This window comes from Bidens hawaiensis, unplaced genomic scaffold, assembly GCF_021521415.1.
Source record: "Bidens hawaiensis isolate Kalapana, Puna unplaced genomic scaffold, B.hawaiensis_p1.1 tig00015320_1, whole genome shotgun sequence".
In the NCBI taxonomy this organism is placed as follows: Eukaryota; Viridiplantae; Streptophyta; class Magnoliopsida; order Asterales; family Asteraceae; genus Bidens; species Bidens hawaiensis.
The window spans coordinates 138,661-163,774 of NW_027492369.1; the positions used below are offsets into that span (position 1 = coordinate 138,661).

Consider the following 25,114-nt stretch of genomic DNA (forward strand, 5'->3'; position numbering starts at 1 on the left):
TGTTATATACTCTAAATAGTTAACCTTAAATTTTTATACCAAACAACTGAACACGCCGCACATCATTCCAATCCAACATCAAAGACACAGCGCGCAATCCCTTCTCCGGATCTTTGGTAGTCGCAGCCCTTCGTTTCTCCAGTATACCTCTCCAAATCTCTGATTCTCCGGCAGTTCAGCCTCCTGGCAATTGCAGGGACTCCACCAGAAACCGAATGGCCGAACCCTTCTTCGATTCTCGCAGGTTCGTGTCTTATTGTGTATACATGGTATTAACAAGTTTGTGTTCGTGTTTAGGATACAGGCACACGATAAGTTTTCGTGTCGTGTACAGGTATACGTGTTTCATGTTCGTGTGTTATCGTGTACGGGTATACATGATATGCCAGCCCTATTCAACATTCACAGAAAACATTCCAATCCCATTGTTTAAGGAGTCCATCATTTAGTGGCAATTCAATTACATTGAGAAGGAAACCAAACATGACGTAAAATCTGGTTAAATGGAATTTAAACTTCATTTCTATTAAATCCCATTGAACCAAATGCTTTACATGTATCATTAGAAGTACATACCACCACCAAAACATAAATAAATTTAGCATCTAATAAAAACAATTAAAAAGGCTTAAACAGGTTTCATTCCTGGTTTTTCATCTTCAGGCGCGCAATACCATTTCCACAGCCAATGTTTTTCGAATAGCAAATGTATCTCTTCGATCGGGACTTGTTTGGTTTCCGGTAACAAGAAGTAGATGAAGCAGGACATGATCACAATCAATGCGGCAAACAACAAGAAGATGCCGTATTTGAGATGACATAGCGACACGAGGAAGCATTGTGCAACCAATGCCGTAAAGAACATGTTGACGCAAACCACGATACTTTGTCCAGCCGATCTTGTTTCTAAGGGGAACAGTTCACTTGGAACTAGCCAGCCTAACGGGCCCCATGATCGCCCGTAAGCTAAAACGAAAATGCAGATCAAAATCACAAGGAAAATCCCAATTCCTTTTGGTAGCTCAACTCCTTGTCCGAATTTGAGAGCAAGTGTTATAGCCACAGCCACCTGAAAATTAAAGTTTTCCAAGATTTTCAAGAAAATAAAACTTGTGACAAATCATTCCACTTTGCTAATAAAAAATGCAATTTTTACTATTATGTGGGATGTAGAGTGCCATGAATATAAAACTTGTATAAAAAGATGCAATTTTTACTATTACTATGCTAGCACGACTCATTTAACTTACACAGAGCTCAAGCTCAGCTCGTGAGTAGATTTTCAAGCTCAAGCTTGGCTCGGGCTCGACTCGTTTACTATTTATCCATTATTTTTTTAAATAACTATAATTACCTTTATATTTTTTTTATTATAATTTTATGTATGAAATAATATATATTATTTAGTTATTTTTATTTATTTTTTCATAACATTATATATATATATATATATATATTATTTAGTTATTTAGTTATTTTTATTTATTTTTTCATAACATTATCTATAATTATTAAATATATATTTTTAAAAATTTATATAAATGGCAGGCTCGTTTAGGCTCGTGGGCCGGCTTGAGCTCGATAAGTGAAGCTTGGGCTCGGTAGGGATGGCAATGGGTCGGGTTTGGGACGGGTCTAGGCATTCCCAGACCCGGACCCGATTATAGAACCCCGTCCCAGACCCGTCGGGTATTTATCAGGTAATTACCCATCGGGTATCTCGGATACCCATCAGGTTTCGGGTTTCTTATTGAGTTTTGACAAAAAAATCGGCCGGGTTTCTATCGGATTTCGACAAAATATAACTAATAAATTACCATAAAAATAAATGTCTCAAAGAATTAGTAAATAAGTTTCAACAAATAATATTTTTCTTCGAATTTTCATAACAAAAAGGAAAAGAAGTAACCAAAAAAGAATTCTTAGAAGAAACAAGAAAGAAGCAAACTATATTTAACCAAAAAGGTTACGAACTGTTAATTGGAAATTAGAATAATTGATGGAATATGTTGTGAACCGAGACTAAGAGAATAAAGACATTTAGGATTTGAAAACTTTAAGAGACTATTATCTTAATCATCTATACAAATATAATATTTTATATTAATATATATTAAATAAAAATATATAAAGCTATGTCGGGTATATCGGGTATATAACCGGGTAAATGGGTCAATGTTATCGAGTAATCGGGTCGGGTAATCGGGTATATTACAAATCCCAAACCCGTCCCAAACCCATGAAAATTTTCAAACCCGATCCCAAACCCTAATGGGTCGGATATTACCCGTCCCAATTGTGTTGGGTTTCGGGTTTTCCCATCGGGTTCGGGTTTTATTGCCATCCCTAGGGCTCGGGCTCGGGCTCGTTTCTTAAATGAGCTTACTTTTAGACTCGGGCTTGATTAAGCTCAGCTCGATCGAGCTTTTTAATGAGCCGATCTCGAGTAGCTCGGCTTGTTTGCACCCCTACTAACAACAGATCACCTGACCCCACTAAACGAAAATTCAAAAAGATTTTGCTATTATGCTGATCCTAAAGTGCCCTGAAAATTTTAAAAAATGATCAAGAACATAAAGTTTGTAATAGATCATCCCAACCCAATATTCAAGGCACAGAAAGATGATTTTTGCTGTTATATTGGTTCTAAAGTGACATGAAAATCAAGAAAATGGTGAAGAACATAGAAATTGTAGCAAGTTATCCCACCCAAAACACAAACTAATACTCTATTTGCTATTATGCTGGTTTTAAAGTCCCCTAAAGTCTAAGAAAATTAACAAAAACATACATATTGTAACAAGAAACTGGTCAAGAAAATAGAACTTGTCACATATCACCAAAATCAAATAATAATAATTCAAAAAAAAAAAAAAACTTTTGCAATTATGTTAGTTCTAGAGTGAAACAAATTACCATGCAGATGATCATTTCAGTGCCAGCCTCCAAGAAAAATGCTCTTCTACCAAACTTATCAACAAAAGCCATTGAAATAAATGTAGCAACCACAAGAGTCCCACTAGTGATTGTTGATGATCATAACGCGGTACCAGATCCGAACCCCAAGCTCTGAAAGATCACGGGCGCATAAAACAAAACCGAATTCATACCAGTAAGTTGTTGAAATGCAGGTATACCCAAAGCTCCAATGATCAACTGCGGTTTATTTTTCCGCTTTAAAAGGTTTCTAAACGGATGTTTTATCGCTTTTGCAGCCTCACTTGCTTCAAGAAGATCTTGAAACTCGGCTTCTACGTTCTTTGTACCTCTAACTTTCTCCAAAACACTTCTTCCTTCCTCTAACCTTCCTTGTTCTACTAAACTGTTTGGTGTTTCGGGTAGGAAAAGCCCACCGATAAACATTAATGTTGCAGGGACTGTGGCTAACCCAAGTGATAATCTCCATCCCCATGAGTGTTTCTCAGTTGCATTGTTTACAAAGTTGGCTATGAATATACCTAAACAAGTTGTCAACTGAAACAGTTGGTTTACTGTCCCTCTAATCTTCGCGGGTGCCATTTCCGACAGATAAAGAGGAACCGCCTGCATAATCAAGAAACACGATAACAGAGAGAATATATTAGCTTGATTTAATTAGGTTCTCTTTGTAATTATTCTTATTGTATGATTTGTATCATCATATACATCTAAATATGTATAACTTGTTAATAATATACATCTTACAGAGCTTTTATTGGTTTATAGAAGAAAAAAGCTTTAATCTTTAACTAGCGGTTTACACAAGCCAAGCCACTCATGGGCTACTCGATATTGGGCTCACAGCTAAAAATAATCTTGTTTAATAAACAAGCCCAAGCCCGAGCTTCACTTATTGAGCTCAAGCTGGCTTGGGAGCCTAAACGAGCATATATATTATCTTTATAACTTTTTATTTAATATATTAACTAGAGAAGTATCTTCATAAACCACCCTCATGCTGACTGTAAAGTCGACTGTACAGGCCTATACGGCTCGTAGAGGGCTATAAGGGCCGTATAGACCACGCATGATTGACAAGCGTACAGAGGGGACAAGAAAAACAGCTTTTTCAGCCTATACGCCCGTATAGCCCTATACGAGCCGTATAGGTCTTCAACTGCTCGTAGAGAGCCGATACAAACTGACACGACTCAGGTCGTATACGGCTCGTATTATCTATATGAGCCATATAGAAAAAAATGGTGTGTGAATTATAATATACCAAACTATGATAAAAACAAGTCAATAATATTTAAATTAACTAACAACAGCCCGAAATGTGTCAAGCTCGAGCTTTTATAATCGGTCAACAATTTTAATAAGCAAGCAAAACACTTACTTGGTTACCGAATCCAATCCCGACACCAAGAAGGCACCTGCCAATGATGAGCATGGCGACGTTTTGAGCTCCCGCATTCATGACGGCTCCAAGGAAGAAGCTGACAGCACCCCATAGAATACTGGCTCTCCGGCCCTTATTCCGGGTGACATGGGATGCTAAAAAGGTGGAAACAAGGGCAGCAAAGTAAAGTGATGAGGTGAAAAGTGTGAGGATTTGGTTGTCATATTTGCAGTAATCAGTTTCTTTGAGATGTGCTTGTTTTCTTCTGTAAACTTTTGGGAAAAATTCTTTCAAAAAATGGTCCATAGATGTTACACCACCTGCATGGCATTATTAGACAAAATTTGACTTTTTTTAGAGTCAACTTTTTAATAGTCAAAATTTAACCTATAAGTGGAAAAAATTGAACATAACATGTTATTGTTGTATTATTGATGATTTAATGGGAACATAGAAAAGAAAGATCAATTGGATTGTTCATTGTTGTTAAGAGTTGATGACATATTGTTGTATGGTTGTTAGTTTGTAATTATGTAGTTGTATAGACTTATATGCATCATTTGAATCGTCAAAAGAATACAATTTGTGGACTTTAGCATACCATGCATTAATTAGATATATGTAGATGAATACTACTACAAGATATTTTTTTTTATATATAAAACTACAACTTAAAAAAGCTCGAATTTTAATGAGTCTCGAACCCCTGTCATTCGGGCTAAAAGACAACACCCATAACAGTAGAGATTTATTAGTACGTTTGTTTGCTTGTAACTAACATGTAACTAACAAACTTTACTAATTATAGTGTTTACCATAATTGTTTTAACTTTTTTTGGAAAATCCAAAATCATCCATTAAAACAATAATTTATTAGTAAGTTTGTTTGTAACTAACAAACTTTACTAGTTATATTGTTACCAAAACTATTCAACTTATACTTGGAAAGTCCAAATTATCCATTAAAACATTAAAACAATATCCATTAAAACAATATAAATTTCATAATAAATAGCCTCATAAAATCAACCTTAAAACTGATTAAAAAAAATGGTAACAAATCATCATAAAAGCAACTAAATAAATAAAGAACCCTTTTGCAAAATTACCAAAATACCCATACAACTGTACAGTACAATTGGTTAGATCGACTGACAATGAGTCAATGGCTCAGTAAGATCAATAATATAATATTATTAATATTAATACTAATATAGTATATTATTAAAATTCCGATCTTCATGCTAGCAAACAAACTCATCCATTGAATCAGTCAAACCATTTGATATTATTATTTTCCGGCGAGTGTATATATTATTGGCAACCGGAAAACCAAGGTAACAAGAGAGTAATAATAATAATAATAATAATAACGATAATAAAAACACTAACCAGAGACACCAAGATCATAACCAAACAAGGATCCACCAAGAGCCGCAACAATACATGCGAAAACAAAGTACGAGGTTATCCTATGTTCGTACAACGCCGCCCTAGCGCCGCCTTTGTCACTCACCATTCCTCCACCGGCCATTGTTAGATTAATATATTGGTGTTTATGGGTGCTTCAACATGAACATAAACATATATATATGAATATGATTGTGGATATAAATATATGAGTTGTATGGTACGTATATGTGACTTGTGAGTTGAATTCAATGATTATCCACAACTATAATTACATAAATGGTGTCTTAAGTATTAATCAAGTAACCATTCTAGTCCTTTTTGTAAATATTTATTATTATTTTAGTCCTTTTTATATAAATGATGGTGGGCCTAAGATTCACAAAGTCAACTTGATAAGATGAGACGACTAATGGACTTAGATATTGGTTTTAAGACTTAACAATATCTTGAAATATCTTGAAATATCTTGAAATTTTAAGCTTATCTTTGTTTAAATTTTGTTTATAGTCAAGTGGAGGTATGTGGAATTGTAAATGAAGTAGAATCGTGAGTGAATTGGATGAATGTGACAAGGGTTTGTTAAAGTTTGTTTATTTAAGGTTTACTGAACGAACTTGAACACTAAAATGACCACATTTTGTTCGTGTTTGATTGTCAATAGGTTTATTTGGGTTTATTTAATAGTTAAAAGAACGAATGTAAATGGACGTATATGAAAGGAAAGTGTATCGAACGTAAATGGAAAAATGGGAAGCTAGGCTGTATCTTTTTAATCATTTAATTAAATGACATTTATATAATTTTGTTTATGACGACTAATAAGCGATTTCTCCAGTCGAGTGATTTGTCGGGTTTGCACTTGCTCCAAGTTCTCTGTGGACGAGATTCTGGTTTAGGTTATTGATAAAGTTTATTCATAATTTGATAATTTCCAATATTTCGCCTAGGTGGTATGATTTTGGGCACTTGTTTCATTCACGAGCCTGGTTAATTTTGTTATCTTTTAAAGTCACAATGATGCATAAATAATGCATCCGTCCAAGCAACGGTGGACTCTGATCCCACAATTTTCTTCATATATGCAACTTGTAATACTAAAAGTCGAATGATCTCGTTGGTTGTCAAAATAATGACTCTTGTAAATAACTTGAGTGAGAGAAACAAAAGAAGACATTTTGTTGATGGTAACCTTGCATCTTCATTGAAAGAATACGTTTATCAGGATATGTAGTTTTGGGATATTATTTCATTTTTGGCTAGGATAACTGTATGACACATTTTCCTTTTTGTGGATGACAAGGTCTTCTATAAAATATAAACGTTACCTCATAATAAGTGAGCTCATGCTAGACTCGTTCAATTAAAAAGAGCACAAGTTTAGCTCTTTTCAAATTCTATTTCTAAAGCTAGAATTCAACTTAGTAACTCTTACTCGGTCTGACATATTTATTTTTTTAAGTTACCTACGAACAGACTTTTAAGAGTCATTCATGAACCTCGGTCTTGATTAAATATTCTCAAAATACATATCTTAAACAACTGACATGCATTTAGATTAAGTTTTAAATCAATATACATTTCGTATACATATATATTTATCAACTATGCTAAATTCTATAAAATAAACCATGTTCTAGTATATACTTTAATAAAAAATGGGCCGAGAGATTCATATAAATAGAAATTCTAACAACGTCCCTCCATCATTCACCCACAAAGATACCATTGGGCTGAATGCCCGTTAACTTTTTGATACTTAAGGAAAATATTTTAGTTGCTTTCGTAGATGCTTTAGTATAGTCAAGATCTATATTTCTAAGATGTTTAATTTGCATGTTTTTAAGTAGAAAAACCTTTGTGATTGGTTTTGATTCAATACTATGATGTTTGGTCCGTTTACGATGCCTTAATTCAAAGATATGGTTTCACCTTTATTTCTTCCACCAACAAAGATGCACTTGTATTACTATTGTCGAAAATCTTATTGTAGCAAGCTAGCCAAATAAACCATAAGATGCCATACTGAAGGATATAATCTTGATTTTATATATAATCGAGGGTTAAGTATGGACAACCAACAAGTATAGGGGGTGAATAAATAAAGAATTTAAAGATAAGATTAGATAAATATTAAAGTTTAAATTAAATAGTATTTAATTATATTATTGTTAGGAGAGAAGAATTAGAGAAAAAGTTTATTTATAATCTGTTTCAGTATTGAGTATTAGTAGGAATAAGAGTTGAAGCACAAAACAAATTAATGTTAGTAAAAATGGAATATAGTAATTATATTTTGTGTGATTTTTGTTTGAATAATATTGAAAGGGAGTCGTGATGAGTTACTACAAATACATCGGTGTTGTTTGTGTTGCTTGATGTTTTGATCCGATTAAGTCCAACATGAACGAGTTTCATAAGAGTTTTTTTATCGATAAATTGCTTGAGGTATTTTAGAAGCTCTTTAACCAAACAAAATCTCTTTTTTACTTATATAAGCATGCCTGGGAGGTCTTGGGTTCAAGTCCTAATTATAACAAAAAATATGAGGTTTCAGGTTGGGTCAAGAGGATTTCTCATATATGGTGAGCTTCCTTCTTATGATAGAATGAAGATGATCGGTAAGTCACTGACCCGCTAGTGATCCAAATGATTGTTAAAGAAAATGTTTGCTTTTTTTAAGTTTCAAATTAAACTATTACATCCATCAAAAGTTGATGATAGAAAAAGCTGATGATAGAAAATAACAAGTATAGAGGATATGTGTTGATTCTATTATTAGGATTTTGATAGAAGAAACAAGTTGCAGCCATTGAGGAAAAGATGCATACACTTTTTGATACATAACGATATTCCCGCTAGGAATTAATGCATGCTTCGTCTTTTTGTCTTTTATTTCAATTAAGAAAATTTGCACACATACAGACACATGGAATTTGGAAAGATTGTTTATGTTGTAAATTATAAATTATTTATAGACTATAGAATCATAAATTAATTTCAACTTTTTTTTTATAAAAAAAGTAGTTAAAAAATTGAGTAATCAGGTCCTGCATGGTGTAAATAAGTAAATTTAAAATCATAAACTTTCCTTACCTTTGTAACTGTGTTCTTTGGCTTGTCTCAAGGGAATAAAATGAAATCTAAAGCTGATGGAATATATACCTGAAACACTTAGGACGGATATAAAGTCGGGTAATAAGGTATGAGACCTAGTAAGGGAGGAGTGTGGCCGTGTGGGATTCAGTGAGGTGCTCGTTTACATGAACTGATTACTCAATAACATATACTAGACGTGATTTTTTTTTTATTAAAGAAAATGAAATATATGGGTATATATCATACTAACTAGTATCTTAATACCAGAAACCCAATAGGTAATGACCCGATAGATGGGCATGATATATGAAACAACCTTTTATAATTAGGTATTCAGTAAACCTTACCCGCTGCCATTCGTGCTGGGTTGCTTGCCTATAGTACTAGATGTAAATCGTTGTCATTTATAATTGTTGCTCTTTAGAAAAAAAAAGTTCGAAAAGGTTTTGATACGATTGGTTAACTAATTATCTGTCATTGTAGGAATAGTTGGCATGATAGAGGTGCAAACCTCTTAGATGAGACGTTTTGGGTTTTATCTCAAATAAATGAGAAATTTGGTGTAATTTAGAAGGAAGTAGAGTTGGATGTATCGTTTGCTATTAAAAAAAATCTAATAATTAAATGAAAACGTTTCTAAAGAAATAAACTTCAGGCGAGGAGACTATATCGTCAAGAAATCCGTGAAGTTATTATCTTCAGCCTGCCTATTTTGACTAGAATAGCCTTCTTTGACATTTTGGGAAACAATTTTGACTTTTTTTAACCTACTAACAGCCATTTGACTTTAGTTTTTTTTATTACATTTTAATGAAAACAGCCGATCACAGCAAAAACACGTATCCCCGTAGCGTCTCGGCATAAGACCACCCGTAGTGGGGGCGTTTCCCACCCATGTTTTTCTCTCAAAACACCCGCTTCAAACGTGCTCCCAACATTATAAAGAAAATGCTGGATAAAGAATATGATGTGGCCAAGAAAAGAAACCATCCAATTTATGCGAATATATATTCGAGGCGTTTCGGGCAATTAATTATCACTCGTGGGAAGACAATTTTGAAGGGCCCGCCACGCTATAGCTTTCACTTTCAATGAAACCCAATTATTCCACTTCAAAATGCACTTTTAAGTAGGAGGATCTGCCTTGTACAAGCACTTTTTCATTGATATTACCGAAAACAACCCAAACGCGTCGCCTCCACCCAACCATTTGTCATAGCCACAGGGGCAGATACAGTGTTGGGTCGGGGGGAGTATAGGCATCCCCTCAAGTTCGTATTTTCTTTAATAAACTTCTAATATATTATGTTCAATTACCCCAAGTGCCCCATCCATGTTTTTTCTAATGCCCCAAACCCAACTTTCTGAGCCCAACTTGTCAAACATAAGTTTAATTTTTCTTTTCACAAAATAATAGTTAAGCCCAGATTATTTAATTGTCTAACCACTTCATTAATTAGTTATTTATATAGTGGTAAATTCTTGAGTTTAATTGGACCGTTATGAAAATTAGAACAAATATGAGATATTAAGAATACCATTTCCTTTTTATAGTTCTACACTATTTAACTTTGTAACTTTTTTATTGGTATGTCAAGCCCTGGTAAGGTTCTTCGCTTTGCATCGAATTAAACCACATGTTCCACCGCTTGTGCGGGCCCCCGTCAATTCCTTTGAGTTTCATTCTTGCGAACGTACTCCCCAGGCGGGATGCAAGTACAATAAACTAAAATTGAGTAATCCAACAAAAAAGGTAAAAATTTCTCCTATTGTGTATCGTTTTGGCGGCATGGCCGAGTGGTAAGGCGGGGGACTGCAAATCCTTTTTCCCCAGTTCAAATCCAGTAAGAGCTTTGAGCTATAATGACTATGGAAAGGTTTTCTCAATTGTAATATATATTTTGTTTATTATTTTTGATGAAATTTGTTGCTTACATTTCTGTATGTGGTTTATTTAATGTATTTTTTACCCAAACCATTTTGATTTGACCCGTTTTTGTTTGACCCATTTTGACCTGGCTCGTTCTGAATTGACCATTTTTTGGCACCTACTGAGTAAAATTCTTGGATCCGTCCCTGCATAGCTACCCTTGAACTTGTTGAACGTGAAATAATATAGAATTCTAACAACTCCATCAGTTTGTTAACATCATCACGTAAACATGCTGAAATTTCTAGTTCAACTGAAGCGAACATACCTCATTTGTTTCGACACACCGATCTGCCACTAAACAAGACTTATCTGTTTTCAAAGAAAACAAATTGGGGAGTTGGACAAAGTACAAACTAAATACACTCTGATTGGCCTTTGGGTTCAATGACGAGGGGTGACGGTTAAGACTTGGAATCTTTGAAGTCTCGGTTTGAAATCTGACTCAAAGAAGTTTTTTCATAGTGGTGAGTTTCCTTCTTGATAGTGTTTTTGGATGAGTCAAACTTGAAGCGTCAAAATCAATATGAACGGTTGACATCTAGTCTCAGAAAAGCTAACTCGGGTATTTATCATGTGAGTTGAATACAAACTAAATACACTCTAGATATACAAACTAAACATACAAAAGATATATAACTAAACTCCCTTAAAGTCGCACCATGTTAAACTATAAAAGTATATTGAAACATTGACAACTAAAATGCCAATAAATATTTTGTTATTGGCTTATTTATCATGTGAGTTGAATTCTTGACTTTTAGAATACTTACAAAACATTGGAAACATGGTGACAAAGCTAAAATTAAGATAGATGTGGACGATCGAGTAAACGACATTTTCTTATTGTGACATTGAATATTAATTTGTCTTGATGTATTTGTTTAATGAATCCTCAAAGTCGTTTTTTGGACAAATAGTGTCACGATAGTTTAAACTGTTGAGGACGACACCCTATTTAAGTATTTAACTATAATGGCGTGGAATTGGTCTATTAAATACAATGTAAATTTATAGGATAATATTGTTAATGTGGTATCTTTTAAGATTAAGAATTTAAGATACATAACTATTACCTTTAAATAATCATAAAAATTTATTTGTAGAAAATAAAAAACTTCTAAGGATTTCTTAAAAAAGGTATATTGGTTTTTAATCATCCCAACTATTATCTTTTGGTCACTGCTGGTCCCAACTAATGAATTGGCTACTAATGGTCTCATCTTTTAAAGTATTTGTTCCTAATGGTCCGCGACTAACAGAATCCTAACGTCGTTAGTTTTAAGTCGCCGAAAAAACGATTTTGGCCGGAAAACTCAATTTTTTTCTCAAAAACTTAACATTTTCATCCCAAACATCTTGGTAACTTCGTATCGGACCTTTAGGAACTTTTTTCTAGTAAAAACCCCAATTATTGAGGTCGGCGGAAACCTTAGAACCATTGTCGGAATCGGTTGATGGTGCTCAAGTGGTGGTAGTTGGTTAGTGGTGAGTCAATTGGCGGTGGTTGCGGTGTTCAAGTTGGTGTTTTCCGGTAACAAATTTGAATTTTCTGGCCAAAAACGTTTTCCTGACGATCTGAAACTAACGGCGTTAGGATTCTGTTAGTCGCGGACCATTAGGAACAAATACTTTAAAAGTTGGGACCATCAGTAGCCAATCATTAGTTAGGACCAACAGTGACTAAAAGACAATAGTTACGACAATTAAAAACCAATATACCCTTAAAAAAAGTTGTTTGTTAAATATATTGCTAATTAATGGTGAAGATTATGGTTTTCAATGACGGGTGATTCCTTATTCAGACCATGTGTAGTCAAAACTAGGTAACCCCAGACATTTTACGTCATGTGACGTTTAGTCAGTATTTCAAAGTTTTGCAAAAAACAAGTGTAGTGGAAAATTGTCCGTAACTCACTCACAATCATTATTTTATTCCTCCACTCTCCTATCTCTCACACAACTCTCCTCAAAACACTGGCCACTACAAGTTATGTACATAACGCCATCCAAAATGTCCACTCAAAACGTCACTCATAATGTCTTGGGGCGGTGCTCCCAATTATTATGGCTTCAAAACGTCACAATAAGGCCACCACTACGGATGATCTCGGACGAGTTTGATATACAAATAAAATAAATGATAAATGTAAAATTGAGAAGCTATAATGATAATTTGAAAACAGGTTTCAAATATGTAAAATGAGTTAGACGTTTTACATGAAAAAAAATTTTAGGATGCATAAAAATGCGACATGTATCACTTAATATTGTGTTTTAGAGTAGAAAGAAGGAAGATATGATACAATAGAAAAAAATTTAACCACCACTATTTCTAATCCCTCTCTCAATATATATGGATTATCTTTCATCCAACATCTATAAGTCATTACATGATTTTTTTTAGTTTTCTGAATAGAATTATTCTTTATTAATTAAACACAAATTTTATAATGCTAATTAATATTTGATAAAAACAAAACTAGTTGTAACGTAAAACTGATCACAAAAGGATGTCATAACATGTTAGCATGTTCTTGCATGAGATTGTCCATTTGGAGCTTCAAAAAAATATTGTTTAATTTATTGTTTTAGGAAAGACAGCATACGTTTATATTAAAATATATCTTCCTGCATAACATCTGGTAAATAAAATCCATAAATATCATTTCGGAAATATTTATGTTTTGCTTTAATTGACTCTTTTATACCTAATTAATTTTGGCACCTTTAATTGATTAATTAAGCACAAAAATACATAAAAACATATGCAGTGAACAATACATTAATACAATTAAGTTATAACTATATATATGCTAAGAAAAAAAAAGGATATTAAACTCTATATTTTGTTATACATACCAAATAAATTTCTATAAAAAGGTATACACTATATTTCCTAAATAAAATGGTAAATCTATAACTTAAGCTTGAGATTTTGTGTTAATTTGTTGTTGTTGAACCTCTCTATTAGCAAACCATTGAATAGTTCTTCTAGCAATAGGTAGCCATAATCTCGTTAATCTCTCTTCTTTAGCCCTAATCCCACTACAATTAGCTTCCTTATTACTTGATTCTTCAACACCAAGAAACCTTGGATGAACTATAATCTCGGACATCGATCGTTCCCCGACTAGCTTCGCTGATTTCACCTCTTTGGTTGATTCGACACCGAGCTCTCCACCCGGGAGTTTCTTGATCTTTTTCTCGAACTCCCTTTTTCTTTTGATTTCTTCCTTGATCTTGATCACTTGATCATTGTTTACACATGTAATTTCAGTATTCGGGTAAGGATGGAATCGGTTGCTTGACAAACAAGTAATCATTTCGGATTTTAAAAACAAAAGATCAGATGAACTCAAACTGCTCCATCTATTTTTCCCTATTAAACCATGTTCATAATCAGATATTATTATCCTATGATTAAACTTGTGCAAGATCTCTTGATCATACTCGTCGTCTTCGATCTTTTCAATCTTTTCGACACTTCTTCGACTTCCAAATCTTGTGGATCCTTCCCTTTCAACAAACAACTCCAAGTTTGAACCTTCACGAGCTGATTCATTATTTAAAAACCGAAAACTACTTGAATATGTGAAAAGTGTCACATCCTCTTCGCTTACTTTACACCTACAAAGCGGACACCCCGAGTGTTTCTCAAGCCACCTGTCTACACAATCAATATGAAACGCGTGTTTGCATTTAGGCAACAATCGTAGCATCTCGACATCTTCAAATCTAGACAAACAAATGGAGCATTCTAACCCGTTTCGTAAACCTTTTAACGTTGAAAACCTGAAAAACGGGAGCGATTCGATCACGGTTTTATCGATACCAGAAACCCTAGAAACTGACCTAGGTAATACACCACCAAAGTTTTCTTGATTCAAGTATTGAAGAGAAGAGGGTCTGTGAAAACATTTTGCATAGATTAAAAGTAAGAATGTTAACGAAAACATGACAGCAAGAACTCCGATGACAACAGCTAAACTTGGTTGGAAATTAGTGGTGGAATCCGGTGAGTTTGAATCAATATCACCGGTCGGAGAATTCGATAAAGATTGTGATAGTGTTGGCTTAGGTGAGATGATGATTACAGATATGATGAAGGTGGTGATGATAATAAGGTTCTTTTGTTTGGTCACCGGAATTTGAAGAAACTCCGGCAGGTTTCTTGCCGGAAAGTTCATGGCTTTTTTGTGCAAAGAGGGTTTACTTTTTAAGTGTTTGTATTTGACATTTATTTGGTTTAGTTATACCTTGAGACACACAAAAAGATTATTTTAAAGTTAGTGATCAACTGACCAGTGAGTATGTAATGACTTTTGATTATGTTTCCACTTTATTATATTATATTATATAATATTATATATTTATATTTTCTTCAAGTTTTTATTTGATAATGAAAGCTTCAAAATCAATATGAGATGCAACTTTTAAGTTTATGTGTGGGTGGGGGTGGGCCTGGCTCGGCCTCGCCAAGATTAACAACGCCTAGAGTGGCTTGGCCCCAATGAAAATTAATCCCGGACGTCGGGAGGGGGGGGGGGGATTAGATTTGTATAGAAAATGACTATAGCATCATACCTTCGACAAAAGTTGATGTAAATTTCAAGTGATTTTAGGCTCAACTGCACAAACGAGACAAGTTAAGCGATAGCATAGAGTGTGACTCACTTGAGTTTGAGATCGACTCATTTCGAACTCTATGCTTTTGTCTTGAGCTCTGTTCATAAGTAACTTATGAGCTCGAGCTTTAGTTTGTCTCGACTGGTCATTTATAATTATTATTACAATTCTAGCGTAAAATGGTGGAACTAAAATCAAGAGCTAAACTTCAAGCTCCCGTTTAACGATTTTACGAATGTGGAAAAGAGAGTCTTTTTTTTCCCATGTTGACTTCATTAAGTTCAATTGAATTATTTAATTCCTCTACCGGAAGTAATTTGAGTGAATTTGTTACTATTCTAGCTCTCCTCTATTCGTTGTTCAATCGAACATGTGATCCTTCGAATATGCGTTTCGATTTCACCAGTTTTCGTGAAACAAACAAATAAAGTACGTAACTTAGACTGATCAATTCTATTGATGGCCCTAAAATTAAAATATTGTAATTTAAGGAAACATCAAATTCAATTTGCTAATCTCCACTGATTTGTTTATCATCACATTAATAACGATTTACTTGATGAAAAGAGACAAATATGCTTATTATATCATTTGGTTGAGTTTGACCGTTGTTTAAAACTTACCTGCGTATATTAAACCCATTTTAAGGAATATATTTTTTAAATTAATTTGGAAGTACTTTTCTACCTGGATTGATAACTTAATAACATCGAACAAAAAAACAAATTATTGCATGATAAAAATATTAAAATGATGACATACAAACTTACCCGCCAGATTTAAATATTTGGATGACACCAAAAGCCATGCTATGAAACAAGTTGGCTTAAAAAACACTTTTGTATTAATTATTAAACTATTAGTACGTGATGATCATACTACTTACACTTTGGTCAATTTTATTTCAACGTTTATAAAATGATAGCAAGTTGCCTTTATGTATTAAATGAACTTCATTTTTGTAATATAACTAATATGTAGATCAGTACATTACAAAAATTGTTCATGTGCTTAAAAGTTGTTTTTCTTAAATATTCCATCATATTATAATTTCAGCTCGGATCATTTCGATCACTATATATATATATATTTTTTATATATGCTAATAAAACAAGTTCCATGTATTAGTACTTTACATGTGCTATTAAATCAATTATTTCTAAAAATTAATACTTAATTATATATAACTACTTTTGCATATCTGTAGTACAAGTATGCATAAAATAATATATATTGCAGGTTTTCTATCACAGTTATATAAAGGAACTATTTATTATGTAATTTTATATTATATTAAAAGTATATTATTATATATACTTTAAATAATAATCTCATTTAAAATCAGAATTGTTAAATAAACATAACATATAACATCAAATTCGAATAAAATATATTTATTTTATGGGAAATCATCGAATGATCCATCTTGATCAAAAAACTAATAAAATAGCCATTAACCTTTTAAAATTACCAATGAACCAAAGTATGAGGTGTGTGATTTGGCATAACAAATTTCAATCTAGTACAATATATTTAAACTAGAATATTATATTATAGAAGATAACCTTGGCTAGACCAATTATGGTCACATCTAAAACCATCCGATAGATGGTGGTGTGGTAAAGAATAAACATGTGGTGTAATATACCAAGTTTTTACGCTGTTTAGCTAAATGACATTTTTGATGCTGTTAAACAGATGTTGGATACTAAGCACAAGAGGAAAATGGTTTAATCCATAATTATGGTGGCGATTTGGTGTATATGGTGGACTCGGAATAACTATCTTAAGAAAAATGAGCCATTGAAGATCGTAAACAATCTGAAAGACATAAAAGTTTTAAGTTTTTTTTGGATTAAAAACAATACCAATAGCTTAAAATTTGATTGGAGCAGCTGGAAAAAGTTGATTATGTAATATTTCTCTGTTTAGCCCATGCTATTCTCTCGGTAGGTTGGGGGTTTGGCTTGTTTAATGGAAATTTACGGTTAAGAAAATAATAAAAAATAAGTGTGATAGTCAAAGACCATGGGCTGAGAAAAGTTATAGGCTTCTGCCTACTAGGATGGGCTACCACATGCATGTTAGAACTTAGAACCATTGATAGTTGGATACTTGGATATATTCTCTAATGCTAATATATAATGACAAATTTAACTAAATAATATATATTAAGTTGTAGTTACGGATGTGTATAAACAGAAAAAATAAAGAATTACTAAATAGTAGGCGGGCCGAGTTTTTGTTAAAAAGTTTCTCACGAGCCAAACTCAAGTTTTGATAAATTAAATGAGTCACGTTCGAGCTCTGGTGTTGTTTACTTGTTAAACTCCACTATGAGTTTTAGGTGTGTCAAACATCATTTAAGTTAGGTGTAGCAAGGATAAAAATAATACAGTTATATAAAAAGAAGCTTTTATAAACCCCAAGCTAATAGCTTTTAAGTTATATGCATTTAGACAATAGCATTTGTACTCAAATAAATATATTTAGCTATTTATTGATTTTCTTTTTTACATGCACTAACCTTACAACCAAATTCCAACATGCAGAAAATACCATGAGTAAAGAATCCATATGTCTATACCTGGTAATGCACAAACCGGTTGAAAACAGGTTATTTTCAAAACCGGTTAGTGATCAACAGTCAAATAACTGGTTAGACCAGTTAATCGGGTCGGGTGTTAACCGGTTTTGAGACAAGATACACCTACACGGTATAACCAGTTTCGGGTATAATCGAACCAGTTAACCTAAAAAGAACCAGTTTAAAAAAATAATTAAAAAAACCAAATAACCAGTTCGGTTAACATGTTTGTAACCGGTTTCAGATATCAATAATATAAACCGGTTTCTAACGGTTAGAAACGGGTATAAACTGGTTAGTGGTGGACCGGTCAGTAGCTGGTTAGGATTTCGGGTTGGAATAGGGGAATCGGTTAACCGGGTTGGTTGTGCACCTCTATCTATACCCAACCGAACCACTATCCGACTCGACTTTTATAATGCTCACATTGGAGCCGATAGATGGTTTCCACCGCTGCATGGAACATGATTTAACTTTGTTGACCATTTTCATATGCATTGACAACTGTTCAAATTTGTTTAAACGATAAAATTTAATTAATATATTATTAACAAAGACATAACAAACTTAATAAAGTTAATTAATTTATGTGATTAGTTATTTCATTAATTAAATAAAATTTGACTCTTTTTCTATTAATTGATAGAAAGTTTCAAAATGACCAATTTGTTTGCCTAGTGTTTCGTCATGTACTTACACACGACCACAAAGTGTTTTCCACTTTATTGAGTGACGGACATCATCTTGAAAACATACCCACATAACCTTCTAAAATTAAGCCAACACATCAACTATAAAGATCCGAAAAACTGACAGATCACATTACAAAAATTCTTAGAACCCGATGGCTTCAATCAAACTAGTTTTGTCAGTCCTTCATTTGTTATTTGTATCTTCTGTTTTTGCCCAGAATTTCATTGAAATTGAGTGTCAATGTAAAGATGGCAAGCCGTTCAATTGTCCAACTGACAAAGACTCAGGTCCAAGATTGACAGGAGGCGCTTCACCGCCTCCAGGACCAACTCCTAGTCCTCCAGGAGGTGACGATTCAAAACCCGCTCCTTGTCCTCCGGGAGGCGGCTCACCATGCCCACCCGGAGCACCATGTCCTCCAGGAGGCGGCTCACCATGCCCACCCGGAACACCCTGCCCTCCGGGAGGTGGCTCACCATGCCCACCAGGATCACCATGCCCTCCAGGAGGCAAAGCTCCATGCCCACCGGGAGGCGGCTCACCATGCCCACCCGGAACACCCTGCCCTCCGGGAGGTGGCTCACCATGCCCACCAGGATCACCATGCCCTCCAGGAGGCAAAGCTCCATGCCCACCGGGAGGCGGCTCACCATGCCCTCCAGGAGGCAAAGCTCCATGCCCACCGGGAGGCCGCTCACCATGCCCACCCGGGGCACCATGTCCTCCGGGAGGCGGCTCACCATGCCCACCAGGATCACCATGCCCTCCAGGAGGCAAAGCTCCATGCCCACCTGAAGGAGGCTCACCATGCCCACCCGGGGCACCATGCCCTCCAGGAGGCGGCTCACCATGCCCACCGGGAGGCGGCTCACCATGCCCACCTGGAGCACCATCTCCTCCGGGAGGTAATTCACCTTGTCCATCCGGAGCACCATGCCCTCCAGGAGGCAAGGCTCCATGCCCTGCAAGAGGAAACACACCATGCCCACCCGGAGCACCATGCCCTCCGGGAAGCAACACACCATGTCCACCCGGAGCACGATGCCCACCGGGAAGCAACACACCATGCCCACCAGGAGCACCATGCCCTCCGGGTTCCAAACCTCCATGCCCTCCGAGTAGCAACACACCATGCCCACCTGGAGCGCCATGCCCTCCGAGTAGTAACACGCCATGCCCACCCGAAGCACTATGCCCTCCAGGAGGTAAAACTCCATGTCCGCCGGGTAGTAACACACCGTGCCCACCTGGAGCACCATGCCCGCCAGGAGCACCATGTCCACCTGGAGCACCGTGCCCTCCGAGTAGCAACACACCTTGCCCACCCGGAGCACCATGCCCTCCAGGAGGCAACTCACCATGCCCACCCGAAGCACCATGTCCTTCAGGAGGCAAAACTCCATGTCCTCCGAGTAGCAACACGCTATGCCCACCAGGAGGCAACTCACCATGCCCCCCCGGAGCACCATGTCCTTCAGGAGACAAAACTCCCTGCCCTCCAAGTAGCAACACACCATGCCCACCCAGAGCACCATGCCCACCAAGGGCACCATGCCCTCCGGGAGGAAACACACCATGCCCACCTGGAGCACCATGCCCACCAGGGGCACCATGCCCTCCGGGAGGAAACACACCATGCCCACCTGGAGCACCATGCCCTACTGGAGAAAACAAACCAATACCAATTCCATGCCCACCAGGGGCAGCATGCCCTTCGGGAGGCAACACACCACGCCCACCTGGAGCACCATGCCCTCCCGGAGGCAACACACCATGCCCACCAGGAGCACCATGCCCTGCGAGAGAAAACAAACCAATACCGATTCCATGCCCTCAAGGAAGCAACACGTCATGCCCACCTAGATCACCATGCCCTTCGGGCGGAAACTCATCATGCCAACCCGGAGCACCGTGCCCTCCAGGAGGCAACTCTCCATGCCCACCTGGAGCACCATGCCCTTCGGGAGGTAACTCATGCCCACCTGGAGCACCATGCCCTATAGGAGACGAAAAACCTATACCCATTCCCTGCCCTCCAGGAGCCAACACTCCATGCCCTTCGGGGGGAAACACTCCATGCCCTCCAGGAAGTGACACTCCATGCCCTGCAGCAAACAATAAACCTATACCAATTCCTTGCCCTCCAGGAGCTCCATGCCCTCTGGGAGTCCAAGCTTGCCCTGGGGGAGGTAACGCTCCATGCCTCCCGGGAGCTCCATGCCCTCCAGGAGGAAACAGTCCATGCCCTACAGGAGGAAACACTCCATGCTCTCCAGGGACTCCTTGCCCTCCAGGATCTCCGTGCCCTCTAGGAGCTCCATGCCCTCCAGGATCTCCGTGTCCTCCAGGTGCTTCATTCCCAGGAAGTAAAGGATCATGCCCGCCGGGAGCTCCATGCCCTCCGGGTGCTCCATGTCCTACAAAAGGCAAAGCTCCATGTCCTCCGAAAGACAACATTCCTTGCCCTTCTGGAGTCAGAACTCAATGCCTTTCAAGAGTTAAATCTTCATTTCCTCCTGCAGTCAAAGCTTGCGGAGGTAACACTCCATGCCCACCTGGTGCTCCATGTCCTCCAGGAGGAAACTGCCCCCCAGGAGCTCCCTGCCCTCCAGGAGTCAAATCTTGTGGAGGTAACACTCCATGCCCATGTCCTCCAGGAGGAAACTGCGCCCCAGGAGCTCCATGTCCTTCAAGAGGAAATTGCCCCCCAGGAGCTCCCTGCCCTCCAGGAGTCAAATCTTGTGGAGGTAACACTCCATGCCCTCCAGGAGGAAACTCTCCATGCCCCCCAGGAGCTTCGTGCCCTCCGGCTAGCAGATCTTGCCCTGCGGGAGGTAGCACTTCATGCCCACCAGGAGCTCCATGCCCTCCAAGAGGAAACAGTCCATGCCCGCCGGGAGCTCCATGCCCGCCGGGAGCTCCATGCCCTCCGGCTAGCAGAGCTTGCCCTGCAGGAGGTAACTCTCCATGCCCTCCAGGAGGAAACTCTCCATGCCCCCCAGGAGCTTCGTGCCCTCCGGCTAGCAGAGCTTGCCCTACGGGAGGTGGCACTTCATGCCCTCCAGGAGCTCCATGCCCTCCAAGTTCTCCTTGCCCTCCAGGATCTCCGTGCCCTCCGACTAGCAGAGCTTGCCCTGCGGGAGGTGGCACTTCATGCCCTCCAGGAGCTCCATGCCCTCCAGGTTCTCCTTGCCCTCCAGGATCTCCGTGCCCTCCGGCTAGCAGAGCTTGCCCTGCGGGAGGTGGCACTTCATGCCCTCCAGGAGCTCCATGCCTTCCAGGTTCTCCGTGCCCTCCGACAAGCCAATCTTCATGTCCTCCGGGAACTCCATGCCCTCCGGGAGGAAACACTCCATGCTCTCCAGGATCTCCTTGCCCTCCAGGATCTCCGTGCCCTCCGGGAGCTCCGTGCCCTCCGGGTGGTTCATGCCCAGGAAGCAAAGGATCTTGCCCGCCCAGTGCTAAATTGCGTTCACGAGTTTTCTGAGTGGAACATAATAAATAAAGACCTATTGTCATTTCAAAAGGAGAAGGCCTTTATGGGCCCATTAAAATGGGTTTTCATGTGCTTATTAGGACCATGGATAGGTAGTTCAAGCTATTCATGTTTGGCTAAATTGATATGAGTTTAAAGGATTTTGAGTCCGACTAGAGTTAAATATAATAACTTTCATCCAATATAATAAAAATATATTACACAAGATTTATTATCTGCAATTCAAAACATAACTACAATATATATATATGTATAAAAGTAATCATATATGGGTTTAAATAAACAAATAATCAATAGTAAATGTGTCATGCTTGAGGTTCAAAACTTTGTAGCTCGTCTCGTTAATGTTTTAGTACTCTACTGTGCGTTTTAATCATCTCAAACATCATTTAAGTTAGGTGTGACACGAATAAAAGGTTTTTATAAAGATGAAAAATGAAACTTTTGTAAAGTAAAAAAGAAAAAAAAAACAATTTTAAAGAAATGTAAAAGATACTAGCATGTATTGGTATTTCTTTTTAATGTGTTCAGTGTGCAATGTGTTTCTTTAAGGGTGATGTGTGTCATATCAAGAAGTTCCGATATCGTTGTCACGTCACCGCCGTTATCCTGCTTCCCTTTCTCTTTGTTCTCTTCCTCGCCTAGCGCCATGGTCCCGCTTGTTGTTGATTTTGCGGCTTCACAAGAGTGGAGGCCAACGTTCCAGTGTGATACCGATCGTGTGGCCAACCTTGCCACCTAGTCATTTTGCTTCCTCGCCTGAATGCACCCCCTCACCCTAACAAGTGATAAAAGTAAAAGATATGCATAGAAACATGATTAAAATGATGAGCTATTGTTTTATACGTACAGTAATGTAGTTGCTATTTTGTTTTATTATATTAATGCTTTAATTTAATCAATTTTCCTAAAGTGTAGTAAAATAATGTCAAGTTAAAACATTTATCAAATTATAGATCCTAAGAAAAACAGACCAATTTGGACCCTGAAATATGTTTTGCACTCGGGTATGTGGATCAGTTGTTCCCTGTAAAAAAACTCTTTTTAGTACTATTATAAGGTAAAAATCCCGACTGACCTTAGGCGATAGACAAGGAACTAAGAAAATTTTAAAGAGATTAGTAAATTAATTTGGAGGAACACGTTTGATTTCGGCTCGAACTTCGAAACCTTGTCGGTGCTTGTTCGAAACTCGCTCGGCGCTAAAATGCATGCTCGATTTCGGCTTGCTTTGTAAACAGGCAGATCGGCTCAGTTGATCTGTAAATGTGCGGAGCATGAGCAGACCCTCGTTCGGTTCGGTTTGGCTTGTGAATAGTCTTAAGCCGGTAATAGTATTATTTGTCTTTTATTGTTAATATGCATGAAAAAATGTAACAAAATGAAGTACTTTATGATGTTGCCGATTATTCATGGATAGTAAATATATCATATCAATATTTTGCTACAACATAATGTGCATGCAAGTTATTGGAAGTTGAGCTATTTGCCTATAACCTTTTAACTTAATGGTACAAAAGTAATTTATCAATCAAGTGGTTGTAGATTTGAATCTCAAATGGATATAAACATGTATTAGAAGCCATAAGATCATGTGGTGGCAATTATGAGGTTGTAGGTTCCGAAACCGCCGGATCCGACAAACGAACGGCTTTGTTCTTGATAAACGTTCGAGACGGGTGCGGTGAAACAAACGACCGAACATAAATAATATAACGATAAAATAAATGAATGATCTCGTAAACGGTACAAAAAGATTCATAATATTAAAACGAACCGATCCCACCCAAGGTGAGCTCCCCTTGGGTGGTTGTTTACACCATCAAAACACACAAATAAACTAACAATACAAGTCCTATTTATAGCAAAAAAATATAATCTAGAAGCTTTCCCGTTAAGCTTAAACGCGTGTCGAAGTTCTCGTTTCGTGTCCGGTTTTGCTCGCCAACATTAAATATTATCTTGACCATAAATATATAACGGGTTTCGTACTTTGATATCGCAAGTCACATTTTTTGCCTTACAATCACCCCTTGACTTGTGATCTCAAAACATCGTCAAACCTTGTCTCTCATTTTCGCAAATCAACCCGATAACCGAAGCTTCTTCAATCACCCCCTCAAGGTATGATCCACCTAATTCATTCATGAAGACGTTCTCGCTTCTTTATCCATCTCGGATCTTAAGCAATATAGGTTCAGAAGAGCTTGACGAAATACCGGGGAGAACGATCAAATGGCAAAGCTTATTATTTCCGTGAATGAAATTATTTAAGTAACTCACCCCTAATAAATAAGTATCCCAGATATTCGTATCCCACATTTTTAGGTTGAGAGCTTAAACAATTTAATTCCCTATTAAATCCAACTTGTTTAAAAATTATCACCTTAATAAATAAGCATCTCGGATGCTCGTAGCCCATGTTTTCAGGATCCAATTCTCGAACGCCTTGAAGATAACATATAAATAATATGATTTGAACACGATCAAATAATGATGAAAATCCAATTAATCTTGAATTTCCTTGATCAACTCCAATAACCTAGAATATGGAAAGCCCACAACAATACACCAATATGATACATTCTGGCCTAAATCGACCATCAAGGAAATTGGGTTGTATAATCAGGTCCCTAGCCATATAGGCCCAAAAATAAAAGAGTTTAACATGTTGGACCTGAGTCATTTCGGCCCAATTGTCCAAGTCATCCTAGAACAGCCCAATTATATTCACCATAACCCAAAAAAAAATTAATTGTTACCTCCAATCATACATGGCCCATTACAGGGGATGGTGGCCCAACATGTGAATTTAGTCAAGATGGAATCCAGAAACCCTACACACAATGGCAGCCGCCAACATGGAGTTGTCATTACCCAAAAGTTCTATCTAATCGACATCCACCATTCATCTCCGAAAAAATTAAGCATCAACGGAGAGGTCTACCA

The 25,114-nt window shown here is 37.2% G+C and overlaps 1 protein-coding gene and 1 pseudogene across 2 annotated transcripts; both read right to left on the bottom strand.

Annotated features, from left to right (window-relative positions):
* Positions 1 to 597: 597 nt before the first annotated feature.
* Positions 598 to 5,868, bottom strand: LOC143548945 (sugar transport protein 14-like; annotated as a pseudogene). The gene is made up of 4 exons (XR_013138044.1): positions 5,714 to 5,868; positions 4,319 to 4,641; positions 2,917 to 3,543; positions 598 to 1,069 (listed from the first exon to the last, which is right to left on the bottom strand). The product of XR_013138044.1 is annotated as a sugar transport protein 14-like (transcript).
* A 7,669-nt stretch (positions 5,869 to 13,537) lies between these two features.
* On the bottom strand, positions 13,538 to 14,967 carry LOC143548919 (E3 ubiquitin-protein ligase ATL42-like). The gene has a single exon (XM_077039958.1). The coding sequence runs from the start codon at positions 14,948 to 14,950 to the stop codon at positions 13,685 to 13,687; it is 1,266 nt and encodes a 421-aa protein (XP_076896073.1). The 5' UTR covers positions 14,951 to 14,967; the 3' UTR covers positions 13,538 to 13,684.
* Positions 14,968 to 25,114: the final 10,147 nt, after the last annotated feature.